The sequence below is a fragment of the Salarias fasciatus genome, chromosome 14 (genome assembly GCF_902148845.1).
Source record: "Salarias fasciatus chromosome 14, fSalaFa1.1, whole genome shotgun sequence".
In the NCBI taxonomy this organism is placed as follows: domain Eukaryota; kingdom Metazoa; phylum Chordata; class Actinopteri; order Blenniiformes; family Blenniidae; genus Salarias; species Salarias fasciatus.
The window spans coordinates 2,110,868-2,127,772 of record NC_043758.1 but is presented as its reverse complement, the minus strand read 5'-3'; the positions used below and the strand labels follow the sequence as shown (position 1 = coordinate 2,127,772).

Sequence of the window (16,905 nt, the reverse complement as noted above, 5' to 3'; positions counted from 1 at the left end):
GCACAAGGCGGTCCCCTGCATCTCCTGTATGAACCGTCAGATAGGTTAACGGAGCACCGATCTGACAGTCGGTGCGCGGCGCTTCCCACTTCCGCGTCGGAAGGGACGCGTCCTGTGTGAACCAGGCGTTTGTCGCCCCCTGTCGGTGGGCCTGCCCAACCATGTGAAAGACTCCCTATCTCTCAATGATAAAGAATCCTTAAAAAAATCCTGGATCCAGACAGTGATCCGGATCTTCACCCAAATTTAATCAATTCTAAGTTAGCCCAAGACCCACCTTTCCACAAGGTTTCATTGCAATCCGTCAATTACTTTTTCCAGGATCTTGCTAACAAACCAACCAACCAACCAACCAACCAACAAACCAACCAACCGACATGATTACATAACCTCCTGGCGGAGGTAATAATTATCAATTATTCACACCCACACACGTTTTCACCTTTGCCTGATGGGCAGCAAGAGCTATTTTTGCAAGATCGCAGTCGCTCCTATTTTCCTGTGCAGGGCGCTGAAGGCACAGCAATATGAGTGATTCGGGTACGAATCGCTCTGAGCTTGACGTAATGCGCTTTCCCGCTGGCCTGGTAATCCTTAAGTTTCATTTTGTCCGCCATTACTCCGCCAGATGCTTAGCAGCAACAACTGAGCAGTACTGAGGATGGAGCTTCCAGAAAGTAAGAAAAGACCGGCTTCTAGCACTGCCACAGCTCCACACAGACTCCACCAGGCAAAAGAAACTTAAATCTTACTCGAGCGCTACTAAAAGAGCGAGGAAGGAGTTCCCCTCTTCTGTGCACGTACATGGGCACAAGTCACAGACACGAGCTTTTCACTAAGCTACAGTTACGCCTAAGGCCTGCAGGGGTCGGTGTTTTGCATAAAACGAGCAAACTGCGCTATACTTCAACATTTTGGCAAATTGGCCCATTTAGGGCAATTTCCTAGTCATTTAGAACAGCCTACTTACTTTTTTTGTGAGGGCGAGCTGTTGTTTATTCAGCGGTGGGTCCGAGGAGAGCTTCACGGCGGACATAATGGAAGTGGATGGTACAGTTGCTTCCCTCGTCAAACTCATCAAATACACAATCCAACAACCCCAAAACACTCTGGTGGACACGTTATAATCCGCACATTCACTACGCTGTGAAACACCTACAAATAATATTGTAGCGTTACGACACTGAAGCAAATACTGGGAACTACTTTTTCTTATGAGATCACTACGCCCAGACGCCATGTTTAGTAAGTAGTTCCGTCTTAGCAATCTTCGCAAAAACCACTCAATCTCGGAGTTTTGCATTAATATTTCACAGCGTAGTGAATGTGCGGATTATAACATGTCCACCAGAGTGTTTTGGGGTTGTTGGATTGTGTATTTGATGAGTTTGACGAGGGAAGCAACTGTACCATCCACTTCCATTATGTCTGCTGTGAAGCTCTCCTCGGACCCACCGCTGAATAAACAATAGCTCGCCCTCACAAAAAAAGTAAGTAGGCTGTTCTAAATGACTAGGAAATTGCCCTAAATGGGCCAATTTGCCAAAATGTTGAAGTATCGCTTTAAGGTCAATCTGCAGTCCTTCCTCATCAGAACTAAGAGTTCGACTGGAGCTTAAAGAGCGGTTCCACCAGCAGGCGGTCAACCAGCTCCAGCTAGAACATCTAAAGGTCTGAGGGTTTGTTCAGGACCCATCCAGGGGGGTCCGGTGGTGGAGTTCTGGTTCTGGCTCAGGTTGCGGCCCTGGTTCTTGTTTTGTCAGTAGTTCTTCTCTCGTTCTGGTTTCAGTTATACAGTAGATCTACCTCTGGTTCTGGTTTTGGCTGTGGCACTGATGCTGGCTCTACCTCTGGTTCTAGTTCTGGTTCTGGTTCTGGTTTTGGCTGTGGCTCTGGCACTTGCTCTAAGTAAGTAAAGTTTATTGATGAAGCTGTTTTCACAGATGAAATCACAAAGAGCCGTACAGAACAAGGTAAACACACACATACAGTTCTACATATAGATCTATTCAGGTCCGAGCTTCAAATAATAAAGGAGCCTTCAAGGCCACAGACCATTTAGAAAGACGAGCTAGAGAAACGAGTTCAGAGTCTGGTTTTGACTCTGGTTCTGCCTCTGGATGATTTGGTTCTATCTCTGGTTCTGGTTCTGGTTTTGACTTTGGTTCTGCCTCTGGATGACCTGGTTCTATCTTTGGTTCTGGTTTTGACTCTGGTTCTGTCCCTTGATCCTGCCCTGATTCTATCCGTTGGGGGCTTCCTGTGTGGAGCTGAGCTCCCCCTTCAATGCCCCTCGGATCCCGCCTTGGCCCGCCCCCTGCCCCGCCCCCCTCCGGCCCAGCTGGGCCCTGTAGGCCTTGCAGAAGATGAAGTAGATGAGCGGGTCCAGGCAGACGTTGAGGACCGACAGCATGGTGGTCACTTCCTTCACGTAGAACAGAACTCGGTTCAGCTGGCAGCTCCGGTCCGACAGGAAGGTGTAGGGCAGGCGGACCAGGTGGAACGGCACGAAGCACACGCAGAACACGCCCATGAGGACCAGCATGTTCCTGCGGCCGCGGGCCAGCCTCCGGGATCCCGCGGTCACCGGCTGGCGGCGCTGCGCCCCGGCGAGCCTGCGGGACATCCGGCGGTAGAAGAAGAGCAGCGAGCAGAGAACCAGCAGGAAGATGGCGGCCATGGAGCCGTGAGCGACCCGGTAGAACGTCTTCAGCTGCTGGCTGTGCAGAACCTCGCAGCGCAGGCTGTGTTCCCGCGGCGCGACCGTCCGCTGCGTGACGGACCACAGAGCCACGTAGGCGCACGTCATGGCGAGCAGGAAGGCCCAGGTTACCATGGAGACCAGGTGAGCCGCTCGCACCGTCTGAAGGACGTGAGTCCCCAAAGGATGGACGATCTTCAGATACCTGCAGGAACGGAAACCACACCGTCACATTCTGGGTTTTCCTTTCAGAAAAGTTTTCTGTTTACACAGTAATGTTCTGAAACAATGCTCGTTTCCACGGCAACGGGAGAAACGCTGAAAGTAGTTATTATGAAAATGAAAGCTGAAAATGAGGATTTAGAGAATAGATCAAGACGAAACGGCCTTCTCCTCATGGGAACACCAGAGGTTTTCAGACTCTGGGGAACCCCAGCATGCCCCATGATGCCCCAGAACGCCCCATGATGCCCCATGATGCCCCAGCACGCCCCAGAACGCCCCATGATGCCCCATGATGCCCCAGCACACCCCAGAACGCCCCATGATGCCCCAGCACGCCCCATGATGCCCCATGATGCCCCATGATGCCCCAGCACACCCCAGAACGCCCCATGATGCCCCAGCACGCCCCATGATGCCCCAGCATGCCCCAGTATGCCCCAGAACGCCCCATGATGCCCCAGCACGCCCCAGAACGCCCCAGGTCTGGCGTTCCCTCTGGAAGTCACCGCCGTGTGAACCCGAGAAAGACGATTCTCTGACACTTTGACTTCTGTGACGTCTACAGAGCTGCTCGCCTGTTTACCGGCATCACAGACCACTTCCACACTTTGAGCTCCACCACATGAAAACCTGCAGCTCAGACCGCAGACAAGCTGGTTCCTCCATCACCACGGCAGAAACACTGCCGTCACTGCCGGGTCGCTCTGGAAACACGCTACAAATGCTTTCAGAGCTGAAAAAGACTGGATGGATCCTTTCCTAAATATCAAACAAAAACTGGTTTCATTCAGGAAACACTTCAGAAGAGTCATCCCAGAAGTCAGCGTACCTTTCCAATTTTTTTTTTTTTGATTCGGAAAATTCAAATACGGGAAAAATGATTTTCATTTTGACGTCTGTTGACAAAAAGTGACTCATCTCCCATTGCTCGTTGGGACATTAACAAACAGAAAACAGTCTAACTTCCTTTTGTGTGTTTATGTAACAAAAGATGGGAAATAAAATAGGACCATCATTCATTACGTCAAGATTGATTTGCTGGAAAACCGGAAGATTGACACTACAGTCCAGTGACATCTGAGGCTCATTCTACAGCCTTCCCTGTGGTCCTAGCTTAGCATTAGCATTAGCATTATCAGGGTGGAGTGGGTGGAGTTAGAGTGAAGTCACTGAGGGGGAAGTTGAACAAGATTCTTTCATCAGCATCAAAACCTCCAGCAGCTGCTGAAGTTCCCGATGTGACGTCTGTGAACTGGAAAGACCAACAGCCGTCATGGTTTGAAACACTGTATTCAAATCGTATTCAAATAGTTTTTAGCAGGAATCAAACACTGAGGCCCGCCTCCACCTGCTCCACCTGCTCCACCTGCAGCTGACTGTCTTCACTCCAGAGTTCTGGAAGTTGGGAGTTCTGAGTCCTGAAAACAGAACATTTCATTCAAAGATCTAAATGATCACAGTTCACATTCATGAAGCACATTTTTTGACCTCATTTATGTGACGATGGCGATCTGAGACATTTCAAACACAACTTTCTGGAAACGCTCCAACTTCGTCTCAGAGGAAATGAGGAAACGTTGAGGGTTTGGAGGAAGAGACCAGACAGAGGAAACCTTCTAGACAAACGACGGCATCAACCACACAGACAGTGAGGCCACAGAGCTAACCGCTGCTCCATTGTGCCGCTCCTGATCGCTTCCACAGAGATCAAACCGCCGCTTCTCGGGACGTGATTTTCTGCTCTTCTACATCCTGAATGCAGTCAAACTAGAAATGGATTTTTTTTGCGAATTCAGGATGTGGTTGGTTTCTTTCTTTCTTATGTCTGTATTCTTGCTTGTGTTGTACGTCGCTTTGGACAAAAGCGTCTGCTAAATGAAATTGTAGAATTGTGGGATGTAAGTTTTTAAATATTAGCACATGAAGGTTCCAGATTAAATAATTGACTAATTATTCCATCAAATTAGATTATTTATAGAAATATTTTTAATCACAATCTAGGCCAAAATGAATAGAATTTAATGACAGTCAGTTGTGGATGTAATCAGATTACAGAACTTAAATGAAGACAATACACCTGGTAGCATTAGCATTCATGCTAACGTATGAGAATCACCTGTTTCCTGCGATGTAGCCCATGAACAGGATGCTGGCGTACATGTTGAGGTAGAAGGCCGGGGCGCCGACGTGGCAGTAGCTGCGCTGCAGGGAAGGCGAGCTGCTGGTGAAGTGAGCCAGCCTCAGCGGGAGGCAGAGGCAGAGGAAGAAGTCCGCCGCCGCCAGGTTCTTCAGGTAGACGCCGACGCCGCCGCCGGTCGGCGCCGGTCCGCAGAGGTAAACCTTCAGAGTGAAGCCGTTCAGCAGCAGACCCACCTGCAGGGGAAACGGCGTCCGCCATCATCTCCGAAACCTGAATGCCGCCGTTCACAGGAAGGAGTTAACGCTAGGCTAACCAGCAGCTAAAGAACAGTGAGTTCACCAATCAGGTTTCAGCATCAGTCTGACACTAAAAATACTAGAAACTGGTCCAACAGCAACTAGAAGAGAAGAAACTGTGAAGAGGAGGAACAAAGGCTGAGACGAGGAAATAGTCTGAAACAAGCTTGAAACCAGTTCAACAACCAGTCTGAAACCAGTACAACAACCAGTCTGAAACCAGTCCAACAACCAGTCCAAGAACCAGTCCGAAACCAGTCCAAGAACCAGTCCGAAACCAGTCCAACAACCAGTCCAAGAACCAGTCCGAAACCAGTCCAAGAACCAGTCTGAAACCAGTCCAACAACCAGTCCAAGAACCAGTCCGAAACCAGTTCAACAACCAGTCCAACAACCAGTCTGAAACCAGTCTGAATGCAGCCCAATAGCTGAACTAAAACCCATCAAAAAACGGATCCAGAACAAGTGGAAAACCATCTCACAATGAACAAAGCTTAGTCCAAAACTAGTCAGAAAGAAGAGTCAAAGCCTGAAACCAGTCCGAACCCACTTTAAACCGGACTCAATCTAGTGGGAAGTTCAAAACCATTCAGAAAATAAAGCAGAAAGCAGACCAGGACCACCGCTGAGGGAACTACTCTTAGGGATCCAGTTAGAGAACCAGTTAGAGAACCAGTGAGGGAACTACTGTGAGGGAACTACTGTGAGGGAACCAGTGGTTTGCAGTACCGGCCCCCAGAAACTGTGGGGTGTAAAAGACTCACCACTAACACCAGACTGTAAAAAGCTGCGAAGAAGAAGTTGGCCGGTGAGTTGAGATCACAGGGAGGTGGGGTCGTGCTGGTAGAGGTCCAGTTGAAGAACGTGGTGGTTCCTGGTTCTCCGGGGTGGCTCATGGTTCTGAGAGCAGAGGGAGGAGGGTCAGAGCTGGGAGAAGGTTTGAAATGCGATCCTGGGTCTGCAGAGTCCTGCCTGAGAAACCGTCGACTCCAAACCAGTCAAAACCCCAAACTCAAACAACTAACCCTAACCCAACTTTAAACTAGTCCAAAATCATTTTGAAACATAAGTCCAAAAAACAAATATGGAACTAACTTCAATTTAGTCCAAAAAAAAGAAACAATCTTAAACTAACTTCAAACCAGTTGAGGATATGGACAGATTTGTGAATTCATTGTTGACTTGGTTCTGGACCGGTTCACTTGTTTGGAATGAGTTCTGAACCGGTTTGGTACTAGCTGTGAACCAGCGTAGGACCCGTGTTAAGCCTGGTTTCAGGGAGCTACGAATCAGAACGGAAATCAAAATTCAATATGAAATGTTGTCATCTGCACAGAAACCCACCTGCAGCTTTTCAGTTCAAAGGAACCACAAAACCCACAAAACGAACAGCTGGTTCCTGGGTTCTCCTTCTGCCGAGTGGAGGAATCAGAAGGTTCCTGGTCCAGATGGAAGAGATGGGCAGTGATCTGCGGTCCTCACCTGTCTGGAGCTCTGATGGTCGCCTCTGGCTGACTTCCTCCTGCTCTGCACAGCATCAGGAAGCTCTGAGCAGTCCGACAGAGGAGGGAGGAAGCCGCTCTGTGGGAACAGCCCCCTGTGTTAAAGGTAACCAAACTAAAACAAAACATAAACAATTCAGACACATTTTAAACTTGTTCAAGTCTTTGTTCTCTTTCCTGATGCTTTGTGCCTGCTTGACAAGACTGTTGAACCTTGATGACTGCTGCCAGTTATTTCTTCTAAACACAGTTCCTTTAGGAGGAGGAGGAAGATGCTCTATAGGCTGGATGTTAGAAGTAGGAAGATGCTCTATAATCTGGATCTTAGAGGAGTAAGATGGTCTGTAATGTGGAGGTTAGCTTTACAGATTTCATTTAATCAACTGACTCACTGAGACTGGAATAACTAGATTAAATGTATTTACGTTACAGTCATTCTTCAGTGTAATCTGATTACTTTCCGGCTCTTCGTGTTGCAATGTGGAAGTAAAAGTTTCCTCTTCCACTGAATCAGCCTGTTGTGATTCACTCATGGTGCAAGGACATAAGAAGAAGCTGAGCAACATTTTATTATCGTTACATCTATTTTCAATACTGAATTCATCAGTCTTTCTAAACACAAGTTTAAATTTCAAAGCCCAGACAGGATGTGGAAGCTGTGGTTAGCGCCTTGCATCTGTGTGTTTGTGTGTGTGTGTGACTGTGTCAGTTTTCAGTCAGTGTAACATTTCCTGTGCATTTATTCAAATTAAAAATATCCCACAAATATTCCACAGACTGAACTGTAAGAGAGCAACGTTCCTTGTTAAGACTTTATTAAAAGATGAAACGCTGAGTTGAAGGTCTTGTTCTGTGGAGAACTGAAGCTCTGCTGCCCTCTGCTGGTCACAGCTGGTCACATCTGCAGTGAATCTAATATTTAGATGTTTACACGCTATATTTGACTCAATATAATTATATCACTTATTATAATTGCGCAATTAAATAAATTAAACAAAATTAAATAAAATATTTAATTTAGAGGAATTAGATCAGGAAATTGTTATATGATAAAATTACACAATTCAAACAAGTATTGTGGAGGTCGTACAAGGAGGAGACGGATGAGGGAGTAGAGTTAGGTGTAGTTTATTCCAGGAAGCACCACATTGACAGAACGCTTCTGCCTTTTTAACCCCCACCGTCAGTGCACCACACCTCCTCACGAGACAAAACCCCGCCCCTTCTAATGTGAGGAAAACCCTCTCCCAGCAGACACCACACAGCCCCCCCCAAACATTCAGAAGGGCCAAGCGCCCCAAGGGAGAATGAAACAAAAAACCCCAACAAGATCATCATCCAAAGTCTCTGAAGGGTGGCCGAATCACACGGCCATACCGACTGCGCACCTCCAGGTGCAGGACCTGCCAGCGGGGCAACAGGTGCAGGAGCTCCTGTGGCAGCAGCCGACTTGGGGGGACGCCCCCGTCTCTGGGGCTGCGCCACTTCCACCGGCTCCTCTGGCACAACATGCGCAGGCTTCAGGTGATCCACCGGAACCCGGACCAGCCTACTGCCTACGTCCAACACAAAGTTCTTGAGCTCTGCTTCCAGGACGCAGAACGGGGGCCGTCATAAGGAGGCTGCAGCGGGGCCCGGTGGGCGTCATGGCGAACAAACACATATTTAGCTGCCATCAGAGTCCTCAGGACACTGGAGTGGGGTAAAGCAGTGGTGAGAAGGAACCGGGGAAAAACGTCGACCCAGCTCCACGCAACTGGGCCACTGGGTCGCCATCAACCAGGGCTCTGAAGAATCCGGGAGGAATTCCCCGGGGACCCGCAGTGGCCGACCCAGGACCAGCTCAGCAGACGATGCCTGCAGATCCTCCTTTGGGGCCGAACAAGGGTCCTTTCCTGTCCTCAGACTTCTTGTTCCCAGACACCACCTCCAGTGCTTCCTGGAAGATCCTGAGACATTTCCAGTCCAGCCCAACTCAATTCAACTTTATTTCTATAGTACTTTAAAACAACTACAGCTGACACAAAGTGCTGTACAAAGTCAGAAAATATATAAGTGCAAGTGCAGAAATAAAATACAATAAAAACAAAGAAAACAACAATGTGATGGAAATGTTTATGTATTTGATGCATGTGATGGTTATCAACTTTAAGTAGACTCCTTAGCAGACGGCCCCCCTGGACTCCTGACACCAGCAAACCCAAATGGGGGATTCTTTCCTGTTTGTCCTGTTGCCCTTTGAGCAGATGTGTCTCCTCCTGACCGGGCGTAATCTCTGATACCCCTTTCACACTGCAACTAGCGGGTCGACCCGTGTTTTCGACCGCTAATGATCACCTTTTGTGTCCTTTCACACTGCATGCAGACCCGTGTCTAACCGCCTGCTGGCTGGTATGGGTGGCCGTTTGTGCCATACATCGCCTGGTACAAAATGCCGTTAAGAAAGGCGCTTTTGACGCCAAACGCCGCCAGGCGCTTTTATTTTGAAACGCCTTCCGGCGTCTCAAACGCCGAGCGCCGCCAGGCGCTTGAAAACTGAGTGAGGAACTTTTTTCCATATATGTTTTCTTGTCCACATGACGTTTGATATATTAAATGTATTAAAATATATTTTTTCCTTTCTAATCAATTTTTCAAAACTGAAATGTTTAAAAACAAAAAAATAAATACTTTTGATCAGGGGTGAGCTTAATGAGGAGACTTATAGGGTTATAGGGTGGAAAATGTTCAAAAAATTACTTATCTGACATGTTTTCAGAGCAGCTAAAGTTTGCGAATAGTCAGAACAGGACAAAAGAATTGTAAATGTTCCCACAGGGATTTTTTTTACCTTTGAAAAAGTTAGATCACATTTTCAAAATGTATATAGAATCAAATTCCTTCACCGAAAATGTTTTAACTCTCATAAATACCGTATTGGCCCGAATATAAGACGACTCCGATTATAAGACGACCCCTATTTTTCAAAGATCATTTTGTGAAAAAAAAAAAAAATGCTGAAGACAATAAGGTCACTCATAAAACAACTTTTTATTATACAATTATTATAAACTCAAAAACTCACAACTGAGATAACATTTCACGAGATATAAAATGAAAAAATATATTCTCTTTCTCAAAATAAGAAACAATAAGCAACAAATAAGAAGCCTCAAGGGGTCAAAACTGCATAAATGATGTAAATAACCTTCCAGTGCCTTCAGCTGAATCAGGCTCTGGTGGTGGACATTCCGTCTTTCCGTCTTTCAGAGACGTTTCACTCACCCTTCTATCAGTCTCTCTGAAGCGTCGCTCTCAGGACCACGGAAAGCTTTTCTCATAGCGTTAGCATCTGTAGGTGTTTTTTCTGTGCTCTCCAATAAGAACGAGGCTCTGCTCCACCAGATCCCCTGGCGGCTTGGCAGTTGTTTGATGACTCTGCTGCGTTGATCACCATCAGTTTAAAGTTGGTATCATAACTTCGCCTCTGTTGTTTGCTCAGTTGTCCAGTGTTCAGCCCATAGATATCATATAAAAACTAGATGCCTTAAGGCGGAGTCAGTAACGTCGTTCACTGGCGGCCATCTTAGTACAGTGGACCACTCTGGGGCGCTCTGTGTAATCTAAGGGAAGGTGAGTGATTTACACTAATTAAAATACTCAACTCACTGAATTCTTCATGGATTTACAGACAGTTCGATTCATTACTAACGTTACGTTGCTATGATGCAGACTAAATTTTAATATCACAACTTTTCTTTTTGCATGCAGTTAAATGCCTACATGTCTGACGTTTATAACAAACCAAGTCGTTTGAAAATCGATTGAAAATTGAGCAATCTATAGCTATTTCAAAGTTGACGCTCAATTGACATTAGTGTGATGAGTGAGCGAACGGCCCTGTACCAAGATGGCCGCCATGTGACGACGTTAGTCCCCATTGGGTTACAGCGCGCATGAGCCATCTAGTGTTTCTATATATATCTATGGTTCAGCCCCTTTGTTCCAGATGATCCGCCATCTTTCATCAGATCATTTGATCTCATTTCATCGCTCCACTCGCTCTCTGGTCAGTGATACTTTGGCTCCATCTAGCGGCGCGGATGGGTATTGACCATCTACCGTAAGTCCGCGATTATAACACGGCCCCACTTTTGAGGATGCAATTTCTGGAAAAAAACATCATCTTATATTCGGGCCAATACGGTACAATAAATAAATCCCACCTTGTGATAGAAAAAAACCCCCACAAAGGAGTCTTGTGTAAACAAAGAAATCTTGAATAGTTGAGCCTATATTTCTTTCCTTCTCTCCCTCTATTTTGTAATAACAGATTGTAATAATACCTACACATTGTGCAATAAATTATCTTTTTGACCCCAGGCTTGTGACTTCGGAATTGAGAGGAATACATGAAGCCAAATGGTGTGAGGATTCAGGAAAAGCAGTGTTCCTCTCTGACAGCAGCCTGCTTGGTGGCTCCCCAGATGTCATGGTGTCCAGTGACTGCATCATTGAGATAAAATGTCCCTATGCAGCCAGAAATAACATGTTTATAAGTGAAATAATTATCTGTGCCTTTGTACCAGTTAAACTGTTGTTTTATGTTGTGTGATTTATTATTAAAAATATAAGCAGTAACAAAATAAAACAAATTATGTCATAATAAATTAAGCGGGGGCCACATAACCAGTGTGAAGATTTGTGTTTAAGTAGTTCAGCATCCCTGACACTTACTGCCAAACGAATATTCAAATACTTCTTCTAATCATGCATTCAGATATTATTTGAAAAAACTGAATTGTACTGAGAATGTAATGTTGTAACAGACAAACATAGACCCTAAAGAGAGAATCTCAGATTTATTTTTAAACATTTGAGTTTTGAAAAATTGATTAGAAAGGAAAAAATATATTTTAATACATTTAATATATCAAACGTCATGTGGACAATAAAACATATATGGAAAAAAGTTCCTCTAAAAAGAAGACCGATACCTTTTACTGGCTGGTGAAACTTCAGGGGAGGAGAATATTAGCATGTTATGGAGCGCGTGGCGGCGCTCGGCGTTTCAAAATAAAAGCGCCTGGCGGCGCTCGGTGTTAAAAGTGCCGTTCTTAACGGCGTTTTGTACCAGGCAATGTATGGCACAAACGGCCACCCATACTGGCGAGCCGCATAGCTGCGTCTTCCCGCTAGTGTCCCGCGTTGATGACATCATCAGCGCAACGGAGCAAAGCGAAAGTAAACAATGCAGCGGAACACAGTCCCCGTTACCTGTAGACGAATCTTCTCTTCCCCACGGATCCAGAGGAGCTCTCTGGTCTCGCTATCTTGCCAATACTGAGTCATCTTGACGAAGGAAATCTCACGCTGTGTCCAGAAACAACAACTAGCGCGCTAACGTAGCCAGGCTGCGTCGACGTCATCACGTAAGTTACCACGTCGACTGGCGTCTGCCTTTCACACTCCCTTTCGCCCCACCTACTAAAAAGCCGATAGTAGCGACCCGCTAAAAACCCGCGTCGATTGAAGGGTTGAAAAACCCGGGTCTAATGCCGAGTGAACACTTTCACACTGCCATGAGGAGCCGGTTAGCGGGTTAAGAGGTGTCTGTGGTCTGTATGCTGTTCTTCTCTGATGCATCGGCAGCCACAGGGGGTTGAAGTGGGTTTGGTGTTTGGAGTTGTTTCTTTGTCACTTCATATGTTAAATACGTGTCCCTTCCTGAGGGCAGCCTCATGACATGATAATGACATTAACATGTCTGCCCCTGGCCGCAGGGGTTCAGGACAGGGTATGAATATCAGTCTGTGTCTCAGAACTTCAGAACTCACCCTGACTGAGGACAGTGGTGATTCTCTCCTGTTGCAACTGGAATTAAAGGAATCAAAATGAACTCATCGTTGGTGCATTTTATTAATAGAATTTCCACAACAACAACAAAAAAGATTACACTGTAAATTCCCCACCTCCGCCTCGTCCCCTCTTCTGTCCAACGGCACTCCTCGTTGGGACAGTAGCATCAGGACTCTTGGGGGATGTTTTTTTTAACACCATAACATGGTGTTTTCCTGGTGCTATGGTCCCCCCCTCCAGATCCTCCACTGATTCCTGGAGCTCCTGCAGTCCATCCCTTCCGTCCCATCTGTCCTCCACTGTCCACCGGGTGATCGTCCACATTGGGACAACATAGAACGGCGACAGTTGGAGGACCAAGCAGGATTTTAACCTGTGGAGAGCTGTGGGAGGTCGGTTTTTATCAGTGGACCAATCCCGACCTTCTCAAGGAGAGCTGAGCTTCTCCAGACTGAGTATAAACATCTGGCTCCAGTTTAAACATCTGGCTCCAGTTCTTCTGTTCAGCTCACAACTTTTATTTCACAGACAATTTTAACCTTTTATGGGAACCACACAGGTTTCTATCGTCAGGACGGACTTCACCCGAGCCGCTGGGCAGCTCCATTTTAACAGGTAACATTCAGCACACAGTCCACACATCCCCCACTGACTGACTGGCAGAAAGCTCCGCCCACTCACCACACACCCCTCAAGGCCTCAGTATACTCCCCCGTCGCCGCTACGTCGTTCCTACGATGTAGACGTCGTAGCCCTACGACGGGCTACGTCGGGGCTTGACGTGCGCCTCCCGAAAATTGTGACTTCGCGTCGTCTCGACGCGTGATGACGTGAACGTCGAGGGCTGTGATTGGTCCGCTTTCGCGTTGTTTATAGAATAAAGTAGAACTCACCCGGAATGCTTTTCTGATCCCAACAGTGCTTCAGGAGAAATTTAGATCCAAAATTGAGCGGCGCACATCCCTATACTGTTAGCAGTGTTACCACTGTTAGCAGACGGGGCTATGTGTATAGCCGCTCCTCAAACGGCTTTAATCGTCCAAAAGCTCATTAGTTTCACCAATATTTCATCACGGTCCGCTCAGCCTCTCCTCCACCACAGCCCGGTGTCGCCAGATATGTCATATATGCAAATATATGTTCGTTAAATGCACGCGTGTCTAGATACGTACGTCTAGAAATCTATGTGTATAGATCTATGTCTAGGTAAAGCCGGAGCTACGGAAGCCGCATTGTTGTTGTGACTGCTAGCGGCTTGGCAGAGGAGGGCGTTCCCTTGACGCAGGAGCAAGATATGTTCAGTAGCGGCGTAGGGTTGCCGGCGTAGGAACGCCGTGGCGGCGACGGGGGAGTATACTGAGGCCTTCACACCTCACACACCCCTCACACCTCTTGGCCCACAGACACACCAGACACTGTCCACAGTTTCCAGTCTTCACCTCCTTCAGGACTGTTTTTAAACAGAGGACTCGAACAGTGAACCTCCATAGAGAGCCTCATCCAGCCTGTCCACTGCTCTGAACATGAAGCTGCAGAATTTATGCTCTCTTTTAAACTCATCTTTATTATCAGTGATTTCATTTCTAAAAATAATTCAGACAGTTTGCTCTGAATGGAGACATGTTGGCTCTGATGCACCTGTTCTCCTCACTGAGGCTTAAACACCAGATTTTAACTTTTTATTTTCATCCAGACAGAATAAGAGGGGTGGAGGGACTGCTTCTGTTTTAAAGTGGTGAAGCCCCTTCTGAAGAAGGGAAATTTTAGACCCCAACGTTCTTAATAACTACAGACCTGAATCCAACTTACTTTTTTTACATAAAGTTTTAGAAAAACTGTTTTATAACCAAGTCCATGACTTTTTAATTATAAATAACATTTTAGAAGGACATCAATCTGGTTTTGGAGTGAGCCACAGTACCGAGACGCCCTTTTAAAGAGTTTAAAGAACATCTGGTGGAATTTAGATAGTAAAAAACTCAGTGTTGGTTCTACTGGACCTGAGTGCCGCTTTCCACACAGCAGACCATCACATTTTCATAAACAGATTGAGTCACCTGGTGGGCCTCTCTGGTACTGTTCTTAACTGGTTCAATTCTTATCTCACAGATCGATGTTTTTATGTAAGTATGGATACTTGTTCCTCAGGAAAACATAAAATTAGGTGTGGGGTTCCCCAAGATTCAATTTTAGGCACCATTCTTTTTAACCTTTACATGCTTCCTTTTGGGGACATCATCAGGAGACATGGCATCCATTTCCATAGTTACGCTGAAGGTACTCAGCTGTACAGCCGTTTCCATAGTAATGCTGAAGATACTCAGCTGTACATCAGTTTCCATAGCTACTCTGATGATACTCAGCTGTGCATGGCTGTGACAGTGAATTTTATGCAGCTCGACCAGGACAAAACTGAGGTTTTAGTTTTTGGTCCTGAAGGCCAGAGAAAGAAACTTTTACCAGAGCTACTAGATTTTTACCGGACAAACTTGGCAGACCCAAACGTGTTGTGGGTCTGCTGGAAATGTCTGGTGGAACCCTCTGTCAGCAGGGTTTCCAACTCCCTCCTCCAGCAGAGCTTCTCTCATGTCCCGAGGGAGGCTGGGGACATTGAGTCAGAGTGGACCATGTTCTCCACCTCCATTGTCGTAGTAGCTGCTCGGAATTGTGGTCGTAAGGTCTCCAGTGCCTGTCATGGCAGAAACCCCCGAACCCGATGGTGGACACCAGAAGTAAGGGCTGCTTAAGAGCTGCACAAGCTGAAGAAGGAGTCCTATCGAGTCTTGTTGGCTCGTGGGACTTCAGAGACAGCTGAGAGATACCGGCAGGTCAAGCAAACTGCAGCCTGAGTGGTTGTGGAGGCAAAAACTCGGGTCTGGGAGGAGTTCGGGGAGGCCATGGAGGAGGACTACTGGTTGGCCTCAAATAAATTCTGGTAAACCATCTGGCGCCTCAGGAAGGGAAAGCAGGTCTCCACTAACACTGTTATAGTGGAAGTGGGGAGCTGCTGACCTCAACTGGGGATATTACAGGACAATGGAAGGAATACGTGGAAGAAGCAGAGGCTGAGGTCTCAGAGGTGGACTCGTCCATCACCCAAGCTGAAGTCACCGAGGTGGTTGGTAAGCTCCTCGGTGGCAAGGCACCGGGGTGGACGAGATTCGCCCTGAGTACCTTAAGTCTCTGGATGTGCAGGGACTGTCATGGTTGACACGTTCCTGCAAAACATTGCGTGGCAGTCGGGGACGGTCCTTCTGGATTGGCAGACTGGTGTGGTGTTTCCCCCTTTTTAAAAAGGGGGACCAGAGACTGTGCTCTAACTATAGGGTTCAGTTACGAGGGAGAAGCTCCGGAGAAGCCGGCTTAGGTGGTTTGGACACCTCTATAGAATGCCTCCTGGACCTCTCCCTGGGGAGGAGTTCTGGACATGCCCCACCGGGAGGAGGCCCCAGCGAAGTCACCTAGGACACGCTGGAGAGACTATGTCTCTTGGCTGGACTGGGAATGCCTTGGGATCCTCCAGGAAGAGCTGTAAGAAGAGACTGGGGACGGGAATGTCTGGGTATCTCTGCTTAGACTGCTGCCCCCACAATCCAGTCCTGGATAAGAGGTGGAAGATGGATGGATGACCCTCATCCCCACAGCTTCATGCTCAGCTGCAATTTGGTTCATCCCAGTGTTTGATGGTCCAGGCTTGATGCAGCCAACAGGACAACATCGTCTGTAAAAAGCAGAGATGAAATCCTATCGCCACCAAACCTGACCCCCTTCTTGCCCTTGGTACCTGAATTGGACCACCTTCGGCCCCTGGCTACACCTAGAAATTCTATCCATAATAATTACAAACAAACCTGGTGATAATTAGCTCTGCCAGAGTTAAACATGCACTGGGAACAGGTCCAACTTACTACTGGCTTTGTGTAACAGATTCCTGTGTCGGTCAAACAGAGACTGGAGGGCCCTTAACAAGGGGCCTCAGACTCCATATTCCTGAACCACCCCCCACAAGGTACCTCAAGGGATGTAGTCAAACACTTTCAACAAATCCACAAAAGCTGTGGACTGGTTGGGTGAACTCCCATGAGCCCTCGAGCACCCCAAATAGGATCTAGAACTGGATGAAAATCTCATTGTTCCTCCTGGATCCGACGTTCGACTACCGGTCACATCCTCCTCTTCAGTACTCTGGAATAGACTTGCCTG

At 47.1% G+C, this 16,905-nt stretch overlaps 1 protein-coding gene across 2 annotated transcripts; it reads right to left on the bottom strand.

The window, feature by feature from the left end:
- Positions 1–1,891: 1,891 nt before the first annotated feature.
- LOC115400116 (P2Y purinoceptor 14-like) lies at positions 1,892–6,881 on the bottom strand. Of its 2 annotated transcripts, XM_030107776.1 has the most exons (5): positions 6,845–6,872; positions 6,707–6,774; positions 6,127–6,262; positions 5,043–5,299; positions 1,892–2,906 (listed from the first exon to the last, which is right to left on the bottom strand). In XM_030107776.1, the coding sequence occupies exons 3-5, from the start codon at positions 6,256–6,258 to the stop codon at positions 2,243–2,245; spliced, it is 1,053 nt and encodes a 350-aa protein (XP_029963636.1). In that variant the 5' UTR covers positions 6,259–6,262; positions 6,707–6,774; positions 6,845–6,872; the 3' UTR covers positions 1,892–2,242. The 2 variants fall into 2 exon arrangements, with proteins under 2 accessions (XP_029963636.1, XP_029963637.1); XM_030107777.1 differs by lacking the exon at positions 6,707–6,774 and having other exon boundaries at positions 6,845–6,881.
- Between the last annotated feature and the right edge of the window lie 10,024 nt (positions 6,882–16,905).

Excerpts from the sequence above, each read along its gene's own strand:
- LOC115400116 (XM_030107777.1), bottom strand. The coding sequence starts at position 6,258 with ATGAGCCACCCCGGAGAACCAGGAACCACCACGTTCTTCAACTGGACC. Across the intron at positions 5,300-6,126 it reads TTTACAGTCTGGTGTTAGTG|GTGGGTCTGCTGCTGAACGG; the intron begins GTGAGTCTTTTA and ends TTTCCCCTGCAG. Across the intron at positions 2,907-5,042 it reads GGCTACATCGCAGGAAACAG|GTATCTGAAGATCGTCCATC; the intron begins GTGATTCTCATA and ends CCGTTCCTGCAG.